This window comes from Macaca thibetana, chromosome 8 (assembly GCF_024542745.1).
Source record: "Macaca thibetana thibetana isolate TM-01 chromosome 8, ASM2454274v1, whole genome shotgun sequence".
In the NCBI taxonomy this organism is placed as follows: Eukaryota; Metazoa; Chordata; class Mammalia; order Primates; family Cercopithecidae; genus Macaca; species Macaca thibetana.
In genome coordinates this window covers 124,871,815-124,891,038 of record NC_065585.1, presented here as the reverse complement: position 1 = coordinate 124,891,038, position 19,224 = coordinate 124,871,815, and the positions used below count along the sequence as shown (strand labels likewise).

Below are 19,224 nucleotides of genomic sequence, written 5' to 3'. Positions count from 1 at the left end.
ATGATAAGAAGACTGAATAATGTATAAGTTAGATAATATGAGGTCCCTCAATGAGCCCCAGTGACACAACTGATTAAAGCTACCCTGAGGTATTTTCCATATATAATTCTGTTCTAAAAAAAGCAAAACTACCAAAAGTGGGAGGCTAGAGGGCGGGGAAAGGGGACAGGTGAAGGAACAGAGGATGGGAAAAAGGAAAGAAGGCTTTCATTCTGAGAGGTCATAGAATCCAACAAAATTGACCAGTGTAAGATTAACCTATGGCATACTTATATAAGGATTCCTATTAAAGTCTAGACCTTTGGTGATATGATAGTAAATTATATTCTAAAATTCATTTTACAATTCAACATTTTTAGATCATGTCATTTTTCTATAAAAACATTTCAACAACTAATGGTTAGGTTCTCAGGCTATTATTCCCCATATCCTTGTTGTGCACACAGAAAGAGTACTGGTGAAAATGAATGCCAGACCCTACTAGAAACCCTCTGAAACTGTGAGATCTAGCCCTGATTCTTCTCTTAGGATCACTGAGAAGCTCCAGGGATGACAGCCTTGGGGCCACTGTGTCTGGGGAGCTCCAAGTCAGGTAAAAGCATAGATCAAAAGCTTCTCAAGGTGATAAGCAACCTCAGCGAAGTCTCAGGATACAAAGATCAATGTGCTAAAATTGCTAGCATTCCTACACACCAACAGTCAAGCCAACAGACAAATCATGAATGAACTCCCATTCATAACTGCTAACAAAAGAATAACATACCTAGGAATACAGCTAACAAGGGAAATGAAGGACCTCTTCAAGGAGAACTACAAACCACTGCTCAAAAAAATCAGAGATGACACAAATGGAAAAACATTCCACGCTCATAGAAGATTGGAAGAATCAATATCATGAAAATGGCCGTACTATCCAAAGTCATTTATAGATTCAATGCTATTCCCATTAAACTACCACTGACATTCTTCACAGAATTAGAAAAAAACTCTTTCAAATTCATATGGAACCAAAGAAGTATCCAGACAGCCAAAGCAATCCTAGGCAAAAAGAAGAAAGCTGGAGGCATCATGCTATCTGACTTCAAACTGTACTACAAGGCTACAGTAACCCAAACAACATGGTACTGGTATAAGAATGAACACACAGACCAATGGAACAGAATAGAGAACCCAGAAATAAGACCACATGCCTACAACCATCTGATCTTCAACAAACCTGACAAAAACAAGCAATGGGGAAAGGACTCCTTATTTAATAAATGGTGCTGGAAAAACTGGCTAGCCATATGCAGAAAACTGAAACTGGATCCCTTCCGTACACCACATACAAAAATCGACTCAAGATGGATTTAAGACTTAAATGTGAAACCCAAAACCAATAAAACCCTAGCAGAAACTCTAGGCAATACCATTCTGGACACAGGCAAGGGTAACAATTTCACGATTAAGATGTCAAAAGCAATTGGAATAAAAGCAAAAATTGACAAATGGGATCCAATTAAACTGTAGAGCTTCTGCATAGCAAAATTAAGTATCAGAGTAAACAGACAGCCTACAGAATGGGAGAAAAACTTTGTAATTTGTCCATCTGATAATGGTCTAATATCCAGCACCCACAAGGAACTTAAATGTATAAGGAAAACACAAAAAAATCCCATTAAAAAGTGGGCAAAGGACATGAAGAGACACTTCTCAAGACATACATGCAGCCAAGAAACATGAAAAAAACCTCAATATCACTGATCAATATCACAAATCAAAACCACAATGAGATACCATTTCACACCAGTCAGAATGGCTGTATTATTAAAAAGTCAAAAAACAACAGATGTTGGTGAGGTGGTGGAGAAAAAGGAATGCTTTTACAGTGCTGGTGGGAGTGTAAATTAGTTCAACCATTGTGGAAGACAGTATGGCAATTCCTCAAAGACCTAGAACCAGAAATACCATTTGACCTAGCAATCCCATTCCTAGGTACATACCCAAAGGAACAGAAATCATTCTGTCATAAAGATACACACATGCAAATGTTAACTGCAGCACTTTTTACAATAGCAAACACGTGGAATTAACCTAAATGCTCATCAATGACTGAATAAAGAAAATGTAGTATATATACACCATGGAATTCTATGCAGCCACAAAAACGAATGAGATCATGTCCTTTACAGGGACATGATGGATTTAAGACTTAAATGTGAAACCCAAAACCAATAAAACCCTAGCAGAAAATCTAAGTAATACCATTCTGGACACAGGCAAGGGCAAAAATTTCATGATTAAGATGTCAAAAGCAATCGGAACAAAAGCAAAAATTGACAAATGGGATCCAATTAAACTGTAGAGCTTCTGCATAGCAAAAGCTATGCAGAACATTTAAGTTCCTTGTAGGTGCTGGATGTTAGACCATTGTCAAATGGATAAATTACAATTTTTTTCTCCCATTCAGATCCAGAGGTCATTATCCTTAGTAAACTAAGGCAGGAACAGAAAATCAATTACCATGTTTTCTCACTTCTAAGTGGGAGCTGAATGATGAGTACACATGGACACATGGGGCAGAACAGCTCACACTGGTGCCTGTCAGAGGGTGGAGGGTGGGAGGAGTGAGAACATCAGGAAGAATAGCTAATGGATGCCAGGCTTAATACCTGGGTGATGGGATCATTTGTGCAGCAAACCACATTGGCATTTGTTTACCTATGTAACAAACCTGCATATCCTGCACATGTACCCCTGACCTTAAAAAGTTATAAATAAAAAGATCTTTGCAAATAATAATTTAGGGGGGAAAAATAGGAAAGACAAGACAGACACGGCATCAAGGAGGTAGGAGAGAGGACTCCAAAGGAGAAGGCAGTGCTGGCACAATACAATTATGACCATGGCTGGAATCTAAGCAGGGGGAAGCTCAGAGAGAAAATAGAATGCCAATGATAGCTTTCATGGCAGAGGGCGTCACAGACACAGAGAAGCACTGACAGAAGAGGTATCCACAGGGAAGATATTATCCTGCACGGAGATGAGAGGACAGCATGCAAATGTACTTAAGGCAGCTGCCAGTTACAATAGTGATCATTACAGATGCAGAGAGTTCTTGAGGATATTAACTCTATAAGGTTCATCAACTTCATGGAAGTCTGTGATGCTTTTGACAATGAAAATATAAAATAGCACAATGTGAAACTTTAAATTTTTAAAATAATTTTTATAATAGTCATTTTCCACTACTGACAATAAACCAAACATTTATCCAGTATTTAAGATTCTAGGCTCCTAGAAAGCCAATGCAATAATTAATTTTATAGATTGGAAAAGAAATAATGAAATCCTACAATCTAACTCACACTGAACTCCACATATTTTTTTTTAACACTGTTCTGTTACAAAACCTAAATATACTTTCTTCCTTGACTATATTCTTCTCCCTACCAGTAAGTTGTACTAGCTATGGTTTTAGCCCTTATCAAACTTATAACCCACTACTAAAAACATTAGTAAGGTCCTGCCTCATACATTAAACTCAGACCACAGGGGGCATGATACTCAACACGCTCTGAGTATGTCGAGGGCAAAGTATACGTAGGAGGCCTAGCCCAATAAAGAGAGCCACCTTTAAGAACCACAACCAGGCTCTTATACCAATTGTACATGCTGGGCTGGCTCCTGCCAATACTGAAGAACAGAGGGACGCTGGATAAAACTGCTACTGAAAATCTCGAGTCTTGATGTTAAAAGGTACATTTTGTCAAAAAATCTTGATTAAAATAATGCCCTGGCTACTGCCTCTTACAATGGCCTGACCTTGGCCAGCCACTGACTTGTGTATCTCTTCTGACTTTCCAGTTGTGAAACTGGCCAAATGACTATGCTCCGATCTATCTCACTCCTCAGTGCTATGCAATTCTATATTTAACCCTCTTACTACCTTAGAACACCAGCCGTGGGAGATAATCCTGCCAGCATGGTAGGAACCTGACTAAAACTATGACTGAAGTACAAGCAAGCTAGTTAGTGGTAACAAATAAAACACATTCGAAGATCTGTCCAGACAAGCAGTAAGTATAAACTTATTCTAACATATCAAATCTTATTCATACCATTTCAAACAAGGTTTAAGAAAAAGACTTTCAACTCTTTCCTTGTTGATAATTCAAGCAATATTCAATAAAACTTACTTCCAATATAGCAAAGAAAGAAACCCTAGAGTTTAAGAGAAATGTATCTGTATGTACAGAAGTTTAATTTACATATGTATTTTGTAGATAAAGAGGCATTTTGAAAATAAAACAAATTATATAGCAAATTCGCCACATCACTACAATTTTAAGGGAATAAACTTCTTTCAGACAAGTCAAAGCAAGTAGATACTATTGCTAGGAAAATGATCAATCAGTCACACATTTTTTTAAAAGCAGGTACTGAATTTCTCCCCCCAAATATTATATATACTTCAGATTGTTTTTTACCGAGCCTAATTAGACAGGTTTAATATAATCCAACATGAAATTAAAACACCTTCCCAGTGTTTTCCCATCATAGCACCTCAGCAACCTGCTACCATGTCTTCAGTGAAACCTAATGAGGTCAGCCTAGCCAACTCCATCAGAGAGGACATGTGGCTGCCATGAACATTGTCTTACTCACTTCTAATCCTTACCCAAATAGCGAAGAGTATGGAAAGGAGGAGGCGCACACACACACACTATATATATATATATATATATGTATGTATGTTTGTTGAAGGGGAAAATTAGAAAAAGAGAGGCATTTCAACATGTCACATTAGCTAAGTGTAAGTATAATGTTAGTACACATTCCATTATTTTATTAGTAAGGAAATTAGCAGGCCAAACCGAGGCCCATATCAATGCATTTTCAGTACATCATTCCTTACCGTGAAGGAAAAAGGTTCACCAAGAGCAGCCAAAACAAGTTAACCTCCCAAAAGGGGAGTCAGCCCTCCCCTATTGAAAGTATATGAGGACAGGCTGCTCTTGGCACTTCTTAGACAGATCATGCTGCAGTATTGCTATCACAACACAATGGTAAGGAAAAAAAGAAAAATGGTTTATTAGTGTACTCCCCATGAAGATTATTCTGGCACTGGATCAAGTAATGGGTGGTCATACTCTAGGTAGCATAGCATTAAGGAGAAGGTGAAAAGGAGCAGAGCAGTAGAAATAATTCATTTTATCTCCTGTATGATTCGATTTCATAGGGGTCATGCTAATAAGTCAAACAGACACTAAAACAACAACAAAAAAAATCAGGCAATCATGATGCAAGAGAAGCTACATCCAGAATTATGGATTAAAAACTTACCACCTAGAAGAATAATTTATTTTTAAAATGAATCCAGAGGAGAAAGATAGAAGAAACACATTTACACGGTTAGTTCTTATGATAGCTACTTTGTATTCGACAGACTTGTAACAGCATGCATTATAGAAAACTAATACAGAAAACGTAAACAGGCAATCCCAAGTATATCGCACACATTTTTATAGCAGAGAACTACGCATCACCAAACACATGATCCTGAATATGACAGAGATTCACTGTTATTGATAATTTTTCTCCCTCTTCTGTCAGTAATTTTGCTACTATTGCCAATTAATTATCTGTGATTGGCCTAATTCAAGATAATATTAAAATGTTAATTTATATAAACTGTCTTCCATCCCAGTTGCCAAGAAGCAGGATGCTTCATCTAATCTCCTTAGAATTCCTTGTAAGTGTAAAGAAGGGCAAATGTCCTAGATTTGCAGCAATAAACCTGTAGCTACTGACACTAGGGTGTCCACAGTTTATCTAGCCATCATGCAAGCTGAGATAGCTAATAAAAAACAACATCTTTATTGGTTGCTACATTTCAAGTTATGAGTAAGATACATGCGTATGTAAAAGTATTATTAAAGCTATTAGCTTTTAAAAAACGCAATCAAGGATTTAGTAGAAACAAATCATCAAACATGTGACAAAAGCTCTAAGAGATCTGCAACCTTTAAACAGAAATTGCAATATTACTGAATTTTTTTTCTCCCATCATTAAACATTTTCTCAGTTAACAGATGCTAAACATACAACTCTTATATGTTGATGGAACCTCAAAATATCTAATGTGAAGAGAATTCTTCATGCTGGTGATCACTGATTCGGATCAATGTTATATGTGGCCAAACACAGTCAACATTATCTCCTTTGCCCAGAAAGGTTAAGGGAAAGAAGGGTGCAAAGAGCAACTGCTATCACCAAACAGGAAGACGAAGCAGTGAAAACTTGGTTGGCCAGTAAAAGGCAAAGAGTGGTCAGGACAATCCACTGACTGGCCATCCCCTTAACAAGCTAGATGAACGTTACACTGTGGTACCCACATCAATGTTCACACTGTGAAATGCCTGCATTTCCACATGATATATTAGCAGTGCTATTGCCCAAGAATGCTTCCTGAAAGGATCTATATTCTCTTAATCTGTATTGTCTCTGGACACGTGCTACATACGTTTACAAGTGATTCTAAATTCACCTCTTATAAATGGCAAAAGGAACTTTCTAGTTGAGTATTTTGAGATATGTTAAAATGATGTTAAAACTGGGATTCTATCACTCTGTCTCCTTTTTGCTTTCTGGTGGCGGAACCCTTTCTCCCCTGAATCCCTTCCTCTTTTAACAGCTAATCCAACTTAATGGTCCCATAGAGCTCCATGATGCCTTTTTTAAAGGGGAACACTGTATTTTCGAAAAAAGGAAATTATGTGACTAGCAGAATATCTAAATATCAATTCTTTATATGTAATTTTAAAATTTTAAGATATATTACAGCAAATCAAGGGATCATATAGTCTACGCGGACATCTGACTTTTTCTTCAAAATAAAATGAGAATTTGTTAAATATGGATTAATCTATATTTATTTAGAGCAAAAATTACTTCATAGTCCCAGGTTCATTTATTTTGAAGAGTATTATGAAGAGTTCGAGTAAATGCTAAAATTCTACTTCTACAAAACTTGCAAGTGTATGTACAATTATACATTGTAAAACTTTATCCTCTATCTTAAGTAGATGATGAGAGGATGATTACATTATTTTATTATTTCAACTAGTAAAAGACTAGGTAAACTGAGGACCATAAGAAAGCCTGAGTTATTCGACTCACTATGGTATGTAGTGAAAACACGATTCACATTTTCAGATCTAACTTATATTCTCTCCATTATTACCTATCAACTGCAATTCTCAACCAAAAAACAAAAACAAATAAAAGCTCTGTCTGCCATCTACTGGACAAAGAAGATACAGAACACACACATTACTCCTAAAACAACTCCAGGCACCAAGACCATGCATTTAAAATCATACTCTGTGCTAGCATGTGAAACAAAAAAATTCTTTCTTTTTTCGAAGGTTTCTTTTTATTCACCTGCCATGGGAACCATGTAGAGAATGAGGAACAGGGAGGCAGAAAATAAATGTGTACAAACATAAAAGTAGAGATAAGCCCGACATGTTTTGGATCTAAGTTTCACAAATCCATACTTACATGGCCATGTAGATCTGTATTAAGAAGCATTATTGCACAGGTAAGGCAATGGACTCCATCTGAAGAAAGACACAAGAAAAGAAAGCATGAATTCGCTTTTTACTGTTGGACTTCACCTTGTTATCATTGATAGGATACATTCAGAACCTATGAAAACAGTACTGTGCTAGGTACAGGCTTACTTGTTTTAAGAAACAAAAAATGGATGAGAATAATTTCCATATAGAAAGAACCTCAATGCACAGAACTGGACTCCACTGTTGATAAACTGTTCTTACCTCTCTGGAGGACAATTTGGTAGTACACATGTAAAGCCTTGAAACAGTGTCTTTTGACACAACAAATTGGCTTCTAGGGTTTTGCGCTACAGCAATAATTAAGGATCTATACATAGTACAAGGATATCTAGACAAGCATTGCTTACAATGGAAGACAAGTAAATATGATCCTCTAAAGACACATTTCTGTTAGGTTGAAGTCATATAAAAATGTTCTCCAAGTAAAGATTCTCATTTCCAAACATTAGAATTAGTTGTTCTCCTTAGTCTCACTCTACTAATTCTCTACAAGTACAGTAGATAATAGCAGTTTCAGATGCAGTAAAAATCTTACCAATTTACGCTAAATTAGAAAGGTCTAATCACTGCACTCATATATTAAAGGCAGGGTATTTTTAACAGATAAGTTCTTTAGTATAGTAGGTGATTTCTGTTATCAGTGTCTCTTAGTAGATGCTACCAAATGGCTAAAAGTGTATTTATTCTAGTACCATTTTATTATCACAAGTTCTACATATATTTAAAACAAATTCTCCAAAGTATTTTAAGAACTCAGCAGCCAACTCTCAAATATGCTTATCAACAGCCAATTAAGTACACGAATCTGTATTTCTTTTTTTATCCAAGAATGTAAACATCTTCTTAGATTTGCAGAAAGTTCTCATAAAAATGGCCTGCTTTTATCTCTTTTATTCTCTTGTCAGGGCTAATGGTGACAGAGATAGTGAATAACTGGTCCAAATAGCATCAGTTTACCGATAGGAATGTGGCCTTAATCAGGTGATGAATTAACTTTGACTACAGCCTGGGGGATGGAGAGAAGGTAGAGGCAAGCACCTTGGCCAGTACCAAGCACATTATCGAGGTTAATCGGCAATACTGAAGCTAAGAGGTAATTATTATTTCTTGTGAATCTAGTCTCAGTGATTTACTCCATAATCTCTAAGTTTATGAAAGATTTTCCAACTGAAAGTCAAAGTGCTTCACTTCGAACACTGAAAAGTGTGCTTTATTGCAGGAATTGAAATGGAGGAAAGCTCTCTCTTCAACAAGGGAGGGTCCACAAATAAACAGTTTACAATTAAGTCGTTTACTTTGTAAAAATAATAAGCATAAATTCATAGTTTATTAAAATCATCAACAGAAGTTTGTGGTATCATTATAATTAATATCAAGCAAAAAAACTAGAGGCACAGTGCAACCACTAGTGAGATTTGTTCATATTTCCAAAACTAACCCCAAAACTCTGCTTACATAAGCTTTCAACAAGAAATGTAGAGACCAAATGTATAAGAAATAAGAAAACTGAAATTTTATTACATAAAATCTTAGAGTGACAAATCACGAACATTTCAAGTATGCTGTCATACTAGAGAAGTGGAAAACAAAATAATTTAAGTAAGAGTAAAGGATAACATGCTGTCCTTAAATATTATCCTTTTACAGAATATTTAATGACATGAGAAAATGCTCACAATGAAAGAAAATGCAGATAAAAACAAAACTCTAATTCCAATTTGACATTAAGTATTAAACAGACTAGAATGAAGTAAATAGAAGTGTTAGTAGTTATCACTAGCTAATTGAAGTTACATAATTTCTCATAGTAAAAGTTAACTTTCAGGATAAGGAAAATAACCATTGATATAAAAAAGAAATTCGAGGATTTGTATCAGATTACCTTGTGAAGCAATAGTATCTGGGTTACAGTAAAAATATCTATTGGAGAAGTGTATCAAAACTCTCTCTCGTTCTTGAGTTTCTCCCACAAGAGAAAACGCTTTAAAGAAATACCTACAAGAGAATTAAAAATTTAAAAAGTGAAATTTTAGAAAATGCTATCACACTGTTTGACAGTTAAAAGTCAATTTATACAAATCTAAGATATTAATTATACAAGGTAAGATATTATAAAGTTATTCTCTGCCTGCAAAAAAAAATCATTTACTAGATAGCCATTCAATATAAATTTGTATTAGGATTTAAATTCTATAAAACACTTTGGAAGGCCAAGGCAGGCATTCATTTGAGGTCAGGGGTTCAAAACCAGCCCAGCTAACATGGCAAAACTCCACCTCTAAAAAAAATACAAAAATTAGCTGAGCATGGTGGTGGGCGCCTGTAATTCCAGCTACTCAGGAGGCTGAGGTAGGAGTCACTCGAATCCAGGAGGCAGAGGTTGCAGTGAGCCAAGATTATGCCATTGCACTCCAGCCTGGATGACAAAGTGAAGCTCCGTCTCAGAAGAAGAAGAGGAAAAAAAAGTCAACTTAAAAGATGACAGGGTGATAACAGAGTGGTCAATACATCAAGAAAGCCTTGGGAAGGTAGATAATTTCCTCATTATGACCACGTGTCAAGTAGCCAATTTTAAAAGGTCAGATAAAAAAAAAAAAGACCACTTAAGACTCAATACATCATCATAAAGGCTAGGTTTTAAAACTCCACACGCATCAGGGTGCTTCTGTAATTTTGTTACATGATTGTCATCTCTATTAAAGCCACTATAACTTACATTGCTTTGTACACAGGAGATTTCTATGAATTTTCTGTATTATCACATTTTAATATTAATTTGTTATGGGAGGAGGAAATCGGGAGATATAGGTAATTTATTCCTTATATAATGAAATCAGTTTATGTATAAAAATATCTTTAAGTTATAGGAAGTGTGCCAAAAACCACACACTAATCTACTCAGAGTCACTAAGAGCACTGTTTATTTGAGATTAATCCAGATGACCCTCCATTGACAATGTAGATCCATTTTCCTAAACATGAGATAGGAAGGAAAAAAAAAATCATTCAAAATGTCTAAGAAATCTTACTATTGTAAGAAACACACCATAAGCTTCATTTCTATGAAAATTTTGCCTTCTTCTTTATTATAGATATAATTAAGGTTAACAAACTATATATTGACAAAACTTTAATTTTTCTTAACTTTGATAAACTACATCAGAATGCAAGGCAAAAATATACATCTCTCAGCCACTGTTAACTGTTTTGTCAGAAAGCCTGAGTACCTCTGCTGCACGAAAAGAGTCCCGCAATAAATCACTGGAGTACTACACTCCAGTCCAAACACCCTCCCTTCACCTCCCAGGCCTCAGTTTCTTCATTTGTAAAATTAAAGGGTTACGCTAGCTGATCTCAGAATTCTTCCAGACACTGACATTTTATAAGTAGTGTTTAAAATTAAATGCTTACTAGGTGTTATCTTCAGCTACTCTTAGAAACTTGCAATACAATATAATGTAAAAAGTGAGAATCCGTGAGTTTTCGACGTCTTCCTTTGAAAAGGTCAGAGAAAGAGGGTATTGCTGGAAACATTTTTACAGATACTTTCTACTGATTATGTTGACATTCATTTTTATTCCACTGAAGAGTTAATTCCAAAGTATCACCTTAAAAGGCTATTGGGGCTGGGCAGGGTGGCTCATGCCTGTAATCTTAGCACTTTGGGAGGCCAAGGCAGGTGGATTGCCTGAGGTCAGGAGTTTGTGGCCAGCCTGGCCAATATGGCAAAACCCTGTCTCTACTAAAAATACAAATTAGCCAGGTATGGTGGTGCGTACCTGTAGTCCCAGCTACTTGGGAGGCTGATTCAGGAGAATTGCTTGAACCTGTTAGATGAAGGCTGCAGTGAGCCAAGATGGTGCTACTGCACTCCAGCCTGGATGACAGAGCGAGACTCTGTCTCAAAAAAAAAAAAAAAAACAGGCTATTGGGCTATAGGAAAAAAATTCTACAGTCTATAAACTCTTTGTGTGTGTGTGTGTGTGTTAAGCTGATCATTCAAACACTAAACTCCCTACTCAAAACAATTGAAAACAGAGTCTTGAAGAAATATTTGTACACTCATGTTCATAGCAGCATTATTCACAGTAGCAAAAGCATGGAACCAACCCAAGTGTCTCTTGAAGCTAACGGTGGTATTTACATATTCCCCATAATGGGCTATTACGCAGCCTTAGAACGGAAAGAAATTCTGACATATGCTACAGGAACGAACCTTGAAGACATTATGCTAAGTTAAATGAATCACAAGAAGGCAAATAATGTATATATCCATTTACATTAGAGTAGTCAAAATCATCGAAAAGAGAAGTAGAATAGCGTTCGCCAGGGGCAGGGGGAAAGGAGGCGAAGGACAAAAATCCTTGTTTAAAGAGTATGGAGCTTCAGTTTTACAAGAATCATGGAGATGGATGGTGGTGATGGCTGGACAACATTATGAATGTTTTTAATGCCATTCACCGTATACCTGAAAATTGGTAAGATGATAGGTTTTATGCTATCTGTATTCTACCACAATAAAAAAATGAAAAACAGAAAAATTCCTACAGATGGCATTTTTTATCCAGATTTGCTATGCTACCAATTGTTTACTATCTGAACTCAGGCCTCCCATTAGGTGCAGAATATCGGTTCATGTGTCATTTCATTAAATGCATACATTTTTCTTACTCCTTGCTGTGTTTAAAATCTATAATACAATTTTAGCTAAGTTCACAAAATACAGGTTAAACATCCCAAACCTGAAAATCAGAAATCCAAAATGCTTCAAAGTCAGAGATGCTCCAAAATCTACAACACTTTTCAGTGCTGAAATAAGGCTCCAAGGAAACGCTCCTGAAGCATTTCAGATTTTCAGATTTGGGATGTTCAACTGGTTAAGTATAACACGAACATCCCTAAACCTGAAAAAATCCAAAATCCACAACACTTCTGGTCCCAAACATTTTGGAGAAGGAATACTCCACCTATAGCTGGAGGTTTAAGAAAAAAAATAAGATTCTAGCTAGAAGGCATTACTTTCTTCTCTAAGAACTAATCGTTTGAAGGTAATGAAGAGCAGCAGTGAGGCTTAGTCATACCTGAGTGACTGATCCAGCGTCATTCCTGTAAAATCAAAAAACTTCAGATATTCTTCGGCAACTAGTTTGCTAAATTCATTGCTATAAGGAAACAGAATAGACTTGGTTATTGAAAGGTAAACTATTTAAAACACACACAAAACAGGAGAGAATTCAGATTCCAGCAATGGGTCAGAACGTACTTCTTGCCAAGGTGTTTTGCAACATCTGATCTTTTGAATCTGTCCAGATGGTAAAGGCGTTTGGCCAACCTTTTCGCTGCTTCCACATTGCTGCTGGTACCATTACTGAGATTTCCTGGGGTCTCCTTTTCCAAAATTTCAGTGCTCCCCATTTCGGAATGAGCTTCTAGCCGTGTTGTTTTCACCCCAGCATTGCTATGATAATTGATAGAGAAAATAATAGATATTTCTTATATGGCAAAAAGGAAAATATCTGATGAAATATTGATAGTTTCTTTTAGTTTGGCTACACTATCTTAGATGAGATCATTTTATGTTTAAATATTCATAAAAGTAGTTTCAGTTACCATGTTTTTAAGAACTAAAGAAAAGATTGCCTAAATCTTAGGCAAGCAGTTCCCAAACGTTTTGGTCTCTAGACCTTTACATTCTTAGAAGGATTCCATAGAGCTTCCCCTAATGTGGGTTATACCTACAGATATTTACCGTAGTAGTAATGAAAATATAAACATTTTTAACTCACTTAAAAATAAATCTGTTATATATAACAAATATTATAAAGATACAACTATGTTTTCCAAAAGAACATAAAATTTAGTGACACAAATCACAGTGTTTCACCGTTGTTTTTAAACACAAATTTCTTTAATGGTTGGCTTACTAGAGGACAGTTTTTTGGTTGAAGCACACTGAGAAAATCTGCCCTCACTCATCTTTCGTTAAAAAAAAGAAATATGTTAATATCCTTTTCAGATAACTGTGGATATTCTTTTTTGATGTAACACCAAAATGAGATAAGTGGTAGTTTCTTAAAGGATATTCTTACTTGCAATATGGAATCTAAATTTGTGTCAATTAACTTTTTGTACTCTTATATTAAAATCTATCTTATACCTTGAATGGATCTTTTAACCAACACAAGATTTTATAACACACACAATTGTTATCTGCAAAACATGTGTTGACACATTTCATTATATAACCTTAAAAAAAAAAATCACATTCACTAATGTCACGATTAATGAAAAGTCTAAATATTGGGAAGCTGCCAAACCTTCAGTGGCAGATACAAGTTTTCCAAAATTACAACGTTGGTTCCAAAGCTCAAATGTAATCATTTGCTAAAAATATTATCAGCCGTTTTCCTTAAAGTAATAGACTTACTCCATTTTCAAGAAAATGTTTGCCAATAACCATAGTTTGCCATTCTCTCAAGGAAAAATGACATTTAATTTAAAAAGTGACTATTTTTTAACCTCAACTTAAATGATAGATGAATATTTTTCCCGGAGACTATCAGGAACAGAAGTGCTTTATTCCCATTTCATCACACACAAAATTAAAAAGACATGAACTCAAGCATTGAAATGAAATAAACAAACTGTACTGGTTTCATTAAGGATTGTTTTTAAAAGGTGAAACTGGCCTTTAATTTCATTTTGAGCACATGACAGTGGAGAATACAATGACTGGAAGAGTCTGGTGCCACTGCCTGAAATTCTGCTAAGACCCCCACTGCTGTTTTTGTACCATACGATATCAATGCAGTGAAAAAGAAAAATAATGTTGTAGTAATTAGTGTACCATAATTTTGATCTCACAAACCTACTGAAGGAAGAAAGCTCCACAGGCAACATGTTGCGATAGGGCTTAAAGACTACAGCCTGTGGTCAGCTATAGATGGTTCCCATGTATTTGTAACACTGAAACTAATGAGGATACATTAATTTCCAAATCTTTATCTTAACTTGGAAGTAAGACATGCTCATGATAAAATGTGCTTAAACGGCCTTCGAACACACTTACCACAGATGCTAAACCAAGGGCGGTCAGAATTTTTCCATAATGGACCAAATCATAAATATCATAGACTTGCAGGCCACATGTGGCCCCTGTCATACATGCTGCTTTGCTGTTGTTTTGTCACAACCTTAAAAAACCTAAGAGCCATTCCAGGCTGGGCAGAACTGGGCCCATGGATGGGAGTTTATCTGCCCTTGCTCTATCCCCTAGTTCTTTAACTTGGCTTGCACTAAGCAGAATAACCATTTACTGTCTAAACCAGGACACTCTAAAGGGGAAACATGCTATTATAATCGTTACAAAATAAAGAAAGCATTATCAATTAAAAAAAGTAGTACTGCTAATGGGCATTTTTTCTTTTGGGGTGATGAAAGCATTCTTACGACAGTGGTAATGACTCAACAACTCTGAATATGCCCAAACCACCGGATTTTATACTTTAATATAGTAAGTGATATAGTATTTCAATGATCTCAAAGGTGTTATGTTTTTAAAAATCTGAATCTAAAAAATAAGTTGTAAACTTATATCACTGAATGACAAAAACCATTGTAGCAAAAATAAATGCATTTCTAAGCAGAACTGCTCTATCTTGCCACTTATTCTACCGCATTTACAAGTTCCCTTTTCCCACTGCTCTACCTAGGAAGCGCTGGCCTTATGCTTCAAGGTCACTGAGAAAGCAGCCAGGGCTCCTGGACAACCAGCTGGTGTAACAAGTAACTGCAGAGTCTCATACTCCCTTCAACCACCACAGGATTAGAAGGAGTTAACTGTCCCTAGCAACTCTTCTCCAAGCACACTTTATCAGCAAGCACCCGACTTCCTGCCCTTGAAATGAAGCTCTAAGAATAGGGAAAAGAGAGAGAGTCTTTTAGAGTCAACTGTGTAAAATCGTCAATGACACAATCCCAGATGACACCATGGGAGAAGCTGGGAATACAAAGCTAGGTCTACCAAACCCATGCCGACTTATTTCACCACAGCTATTAGTGGTAATAGTTCACTTATTAAAACTCTAAGTCAAATACCAAACCACAGTCAATATCAATGGCAGAACAGCAGACAATCACTGGAACTGACCCAAGAAAACTAAGATGTATGGTAACCCTCAACACCCTGAACAGTTTCCCAACAGACACACCCACCAGTTAAATTAAACTGCTTCATTATGATAAAATCTCCATGAAAATGCATTTTTAAATGCATGATTTTTTTCATCCCACATCTTCCATTACAGACTTAACATTACATGGCTGGGTGTGCTGGCTCAAACCTGTAATCCCTGCACATTGGGAAGTCAAGGCAGGAGGACTGCTTTAGCCCAGCAGTTTGAGACCAGCCTGGACAACACAGTGAGACCCTCCGAACTACGACGTAAAAAATTTTTTTAAAAAGAGACTTAACACTACCATTCAGTTTTGTGAAATCTATCCCATCAGGAAATTGAATAATCATTATCGACAGTATAACCCATGAGAAAACTCATAGTAGAAATTTCTTCATGGTTACTTTGTGTTTTCCCACACAAGTGAAAGAAATGTAAAATATTTATTCCGAGAACTATGTTAATTACAATCAAGTACTTTTTATAATTACACACAAAACAAAACCCTTGGAGTTGTGTTTCCATGCGTGCTGTTCCTATCATGTAGTAAAAACAAATGTCAAAGAAAGGATTTTCTTCTTAATTAAACCACTACTTACTGCTCACTTCCCAGGGAAAATTCATGGCATTTATTTAATCAGTCTGTGCAAACAATGTACTTATACCACATATATAATACTGGCCCAATTTTGTTCAAATACAAGTTCTCATTCTAATGATAACACATTTTAAAAATTTACTGCTCAAAATCATTCCATTCCTCATGTTACTCATCCTCCATATTTGCCCCTTTTCTACTATGCTGCTCAGTCCAGGTGATTTCACCTAATTTTCTTCACATTCACCAAAACGATATAATTGCAATATCTGTGTGTGTCAGACTTTCTGGATCTTCTTCAAAAAGACTTCAGTAAAAGGAGAAAATAAAGAACAAAGGATAAATATCCCTGTCCCTAGATGGCTTCATTCTATCCTTTTCACAACTTAGGAGATTATTTGAACAAGAACCGAAATTGCACCTTTTAAATCAGAAAGCTTGACAATACGATGGCAATACAAACTTACCAGCAACCATACAGACACCAAGAAGAGCCCATCACAACCCCTGGGGTGAGCCTGGACCATCCTTCCTCTCTGAAGCCCCGTCCAGTATTCTTCAGCTCCCAAGTTCAGTGTTTGCCGAGCCTCACAGCCCTCCAAGAACCTGACTCCCTGTGAGGTCACACTGCTATGACCTCACATTCTCAGCTGAGTGCTCATTGTTGGGGTTTTTGTAATGTTTTTGCAGTTCTAATAAAAACAGGAGCCAGAACACAAGGGCCACTGTCTATCAAGAACATAAGAAACAGTGAGCCCAGTCTCGCTCACACTTGATAAAGCCGACTCAGCGATCCCTCTCAGAGGGGATAACACCCCATTTTGTTTCCTTGAATACACAAGACACGGCAGCTCTAGTCTGCTGAGCATGAGATGCTTTCTGCAGTTTGGATTTTCTCTTTTCTATAGTTCAGTATTACTTTTCCCTATTTTTCTTGATCAAATCACTTTACAACCTAGTAAGATAAATCCCTACCAGTCACTTAAATGTGTAAGAGACTTCCCAAAAGCTTCTCCCTGTGTTCCAGAAAATGCTTTCCTGGGGCCTTTACTTCTGACCTCCGAGTGAACATGGTAATATTCTCTCATCGAAACACTCCATCATCAAATGAAGGACCAGATCATTGAGTCTGATCACCAGGCCTTCTCACAACCTTTTGAATCATACTAAGATTGGCAGGTTTTCCAAATAAAAATAGGGTACCCAATTAAATTTGAATTTCACATCAAAAAACAGTGTCTACTATAAGTATGTCCCAAATACTGCACGGAACATACTTATACTAAAATATTATTCATCATTTATCTGAAATTCAAGTTTAACTAGGCATCTTATATTTTATCTGGCAAAACTTCCTGAAATGTTTTTTTTCTAAACTTTATTTAAAGAATTTCAATAATGGTGTTCCATGATTGTCAACTGGTAGCTTATTCACAATTAGAATCCTTCTCGATTTTTTCACTTGTTTGTGATTTTGTTCCTACTATTTTTCTACAGTTTTTGAAGAATCAGTAGATTATAGGCAACAGTTTTATCAAGACTTTGTTGCCTATAATCTACTGATTCTTCTCTAATGTCCTCTAAATATAAAAAAACAAACAAACACCCTCTTCTGTGTTTTCATCCTTCTCTCTTGACCTGCATGGTACCACCAATGTGATAATGTGGCCACTTTACACAAATCCTACACAAGAACCATACTCTGTAGCATATCCTAAGGCCCTTTTCCCAAGCTGACCCCAATTTCTCTTTTTGACTTGCCCTCTACTATTTCCCTCCTACTTGAGCCACACAAATACAAGCTGTTGTTACGTATATTGTTCCTTTTGCCATTTTTTTTTTTTTTTTTTTTTGAGAGAGAGAGTCGCGTTCTATCACCCAGGCTAGAGTGCACTGGCACGGTCTCAGCTCACTGCAACCTCTGCCTCCCAGATTCAAGCAATTCTCCCAGCCTCAATCTCCCGAGTAGCTGGGATTACAGGCGTCTGCCACCACATCTGGCTAATTTTTGTATTTTTGTAGAGACGGGGTTTCACCATGTTGGCCAGACTGGTCTTGAATTCCTGACCTCAGGTGATCCACCTGCCTTGTCCTCCCAAAGTGCTGGGATTACAGGCGTGAGCCAGCGCACCCGACCTCCCTTTGCCACTCTCATTACCCCCAACCCCACCATCCCAAATTCTGTGAACTCTTAGCGCTACCATTTAAAAATCTCATCGCTTTCACCTACCACTGTCTTGAATTCCAGTTCAAATCCTCAACACAAAGGGCAGCTGAAGGTACTCAACAGCTATCTGCTAAGAGAATGCAAGAACCCAGCCATCTGCCATATCTACTTCTTCCATGGTCTTCCATGCTATGCTAGCAGTAATGGTATGTGGCACTAATTTTCCAATTCACTGTAGCTAATCCTGGAAAGTTCTGGAATATAATTGACATCAGTAGTATACTATTGCCTGTATAAAACAATATACTCAATAGTATACTGTTTTACTGTCAGTTTTTCCCAGAACTTTAATAAACAGTATACTATTACCCATTTCATACAGGCAATAGTATACTTTAAATTTAAATTTTAAAATTCTTTAAATTTTTATGTAATTGTGGTAATAAAACTAGAACCAAAAAACAAGTTAGGCTAAGGTGTCAGAGCTCCCTGCACCACCCTGTATTTACAAAGTGTACCCCGAGTGTTGTACATAGAAAATAATAACAGCCACCTAGTCGAGTTGACTTTTATACGTAAGTTAGGCAAAGGCAAGTTAGAAGAATCTCAAGGAGAAGAAATGACTTCGGCTGCAAGTGGAATAAAAGGACGAGGGGGAACAAC

At 36.6% G+C, this 19,224-nt stretch overlaps 1 protein-coding gene across 6 annotated transcripts in view; it reads right to left on the bottom strand.

Moving 5' to 3' along the window:
- Positions 1-19,224, bottom strand: part of PSD3 (pleckstrin and Sec7 domain containing 3) — a 702,311-nt gene that overhangs the window by 258,108 nt on the left and 424,979 nt on the right. For 5 of the 6 annotated variants that reach the window (XM_050801835.1, XM_050801836.1, XM_050801837.1 and 2 more), the window contains 4 exons: positions 12,886-13,080; positions 12,704-12,784; positions 9,505-9,617; positions 7,546-7,604 (listed from right to left, as the gene is read on the bottom strand). In XM_050801835.1, coding sequence (XP_050657792.1) covers positions 7,546-7,604; positions 9,505-9,617; positions 12,704-12,784; positions 12,886-13,080 — 448 coding nt within the window. Of the gene's footprint in view, positions 1-7,545; positions 7,605-9,504; positions 9,618-12,703; positions 12,785-12,885; positions 13,081-16,861; positions 17,653-19,224 lie in introns of those variants that run through there. The other variant, XM_050801841.1, reaches the window with a different exon arrangement.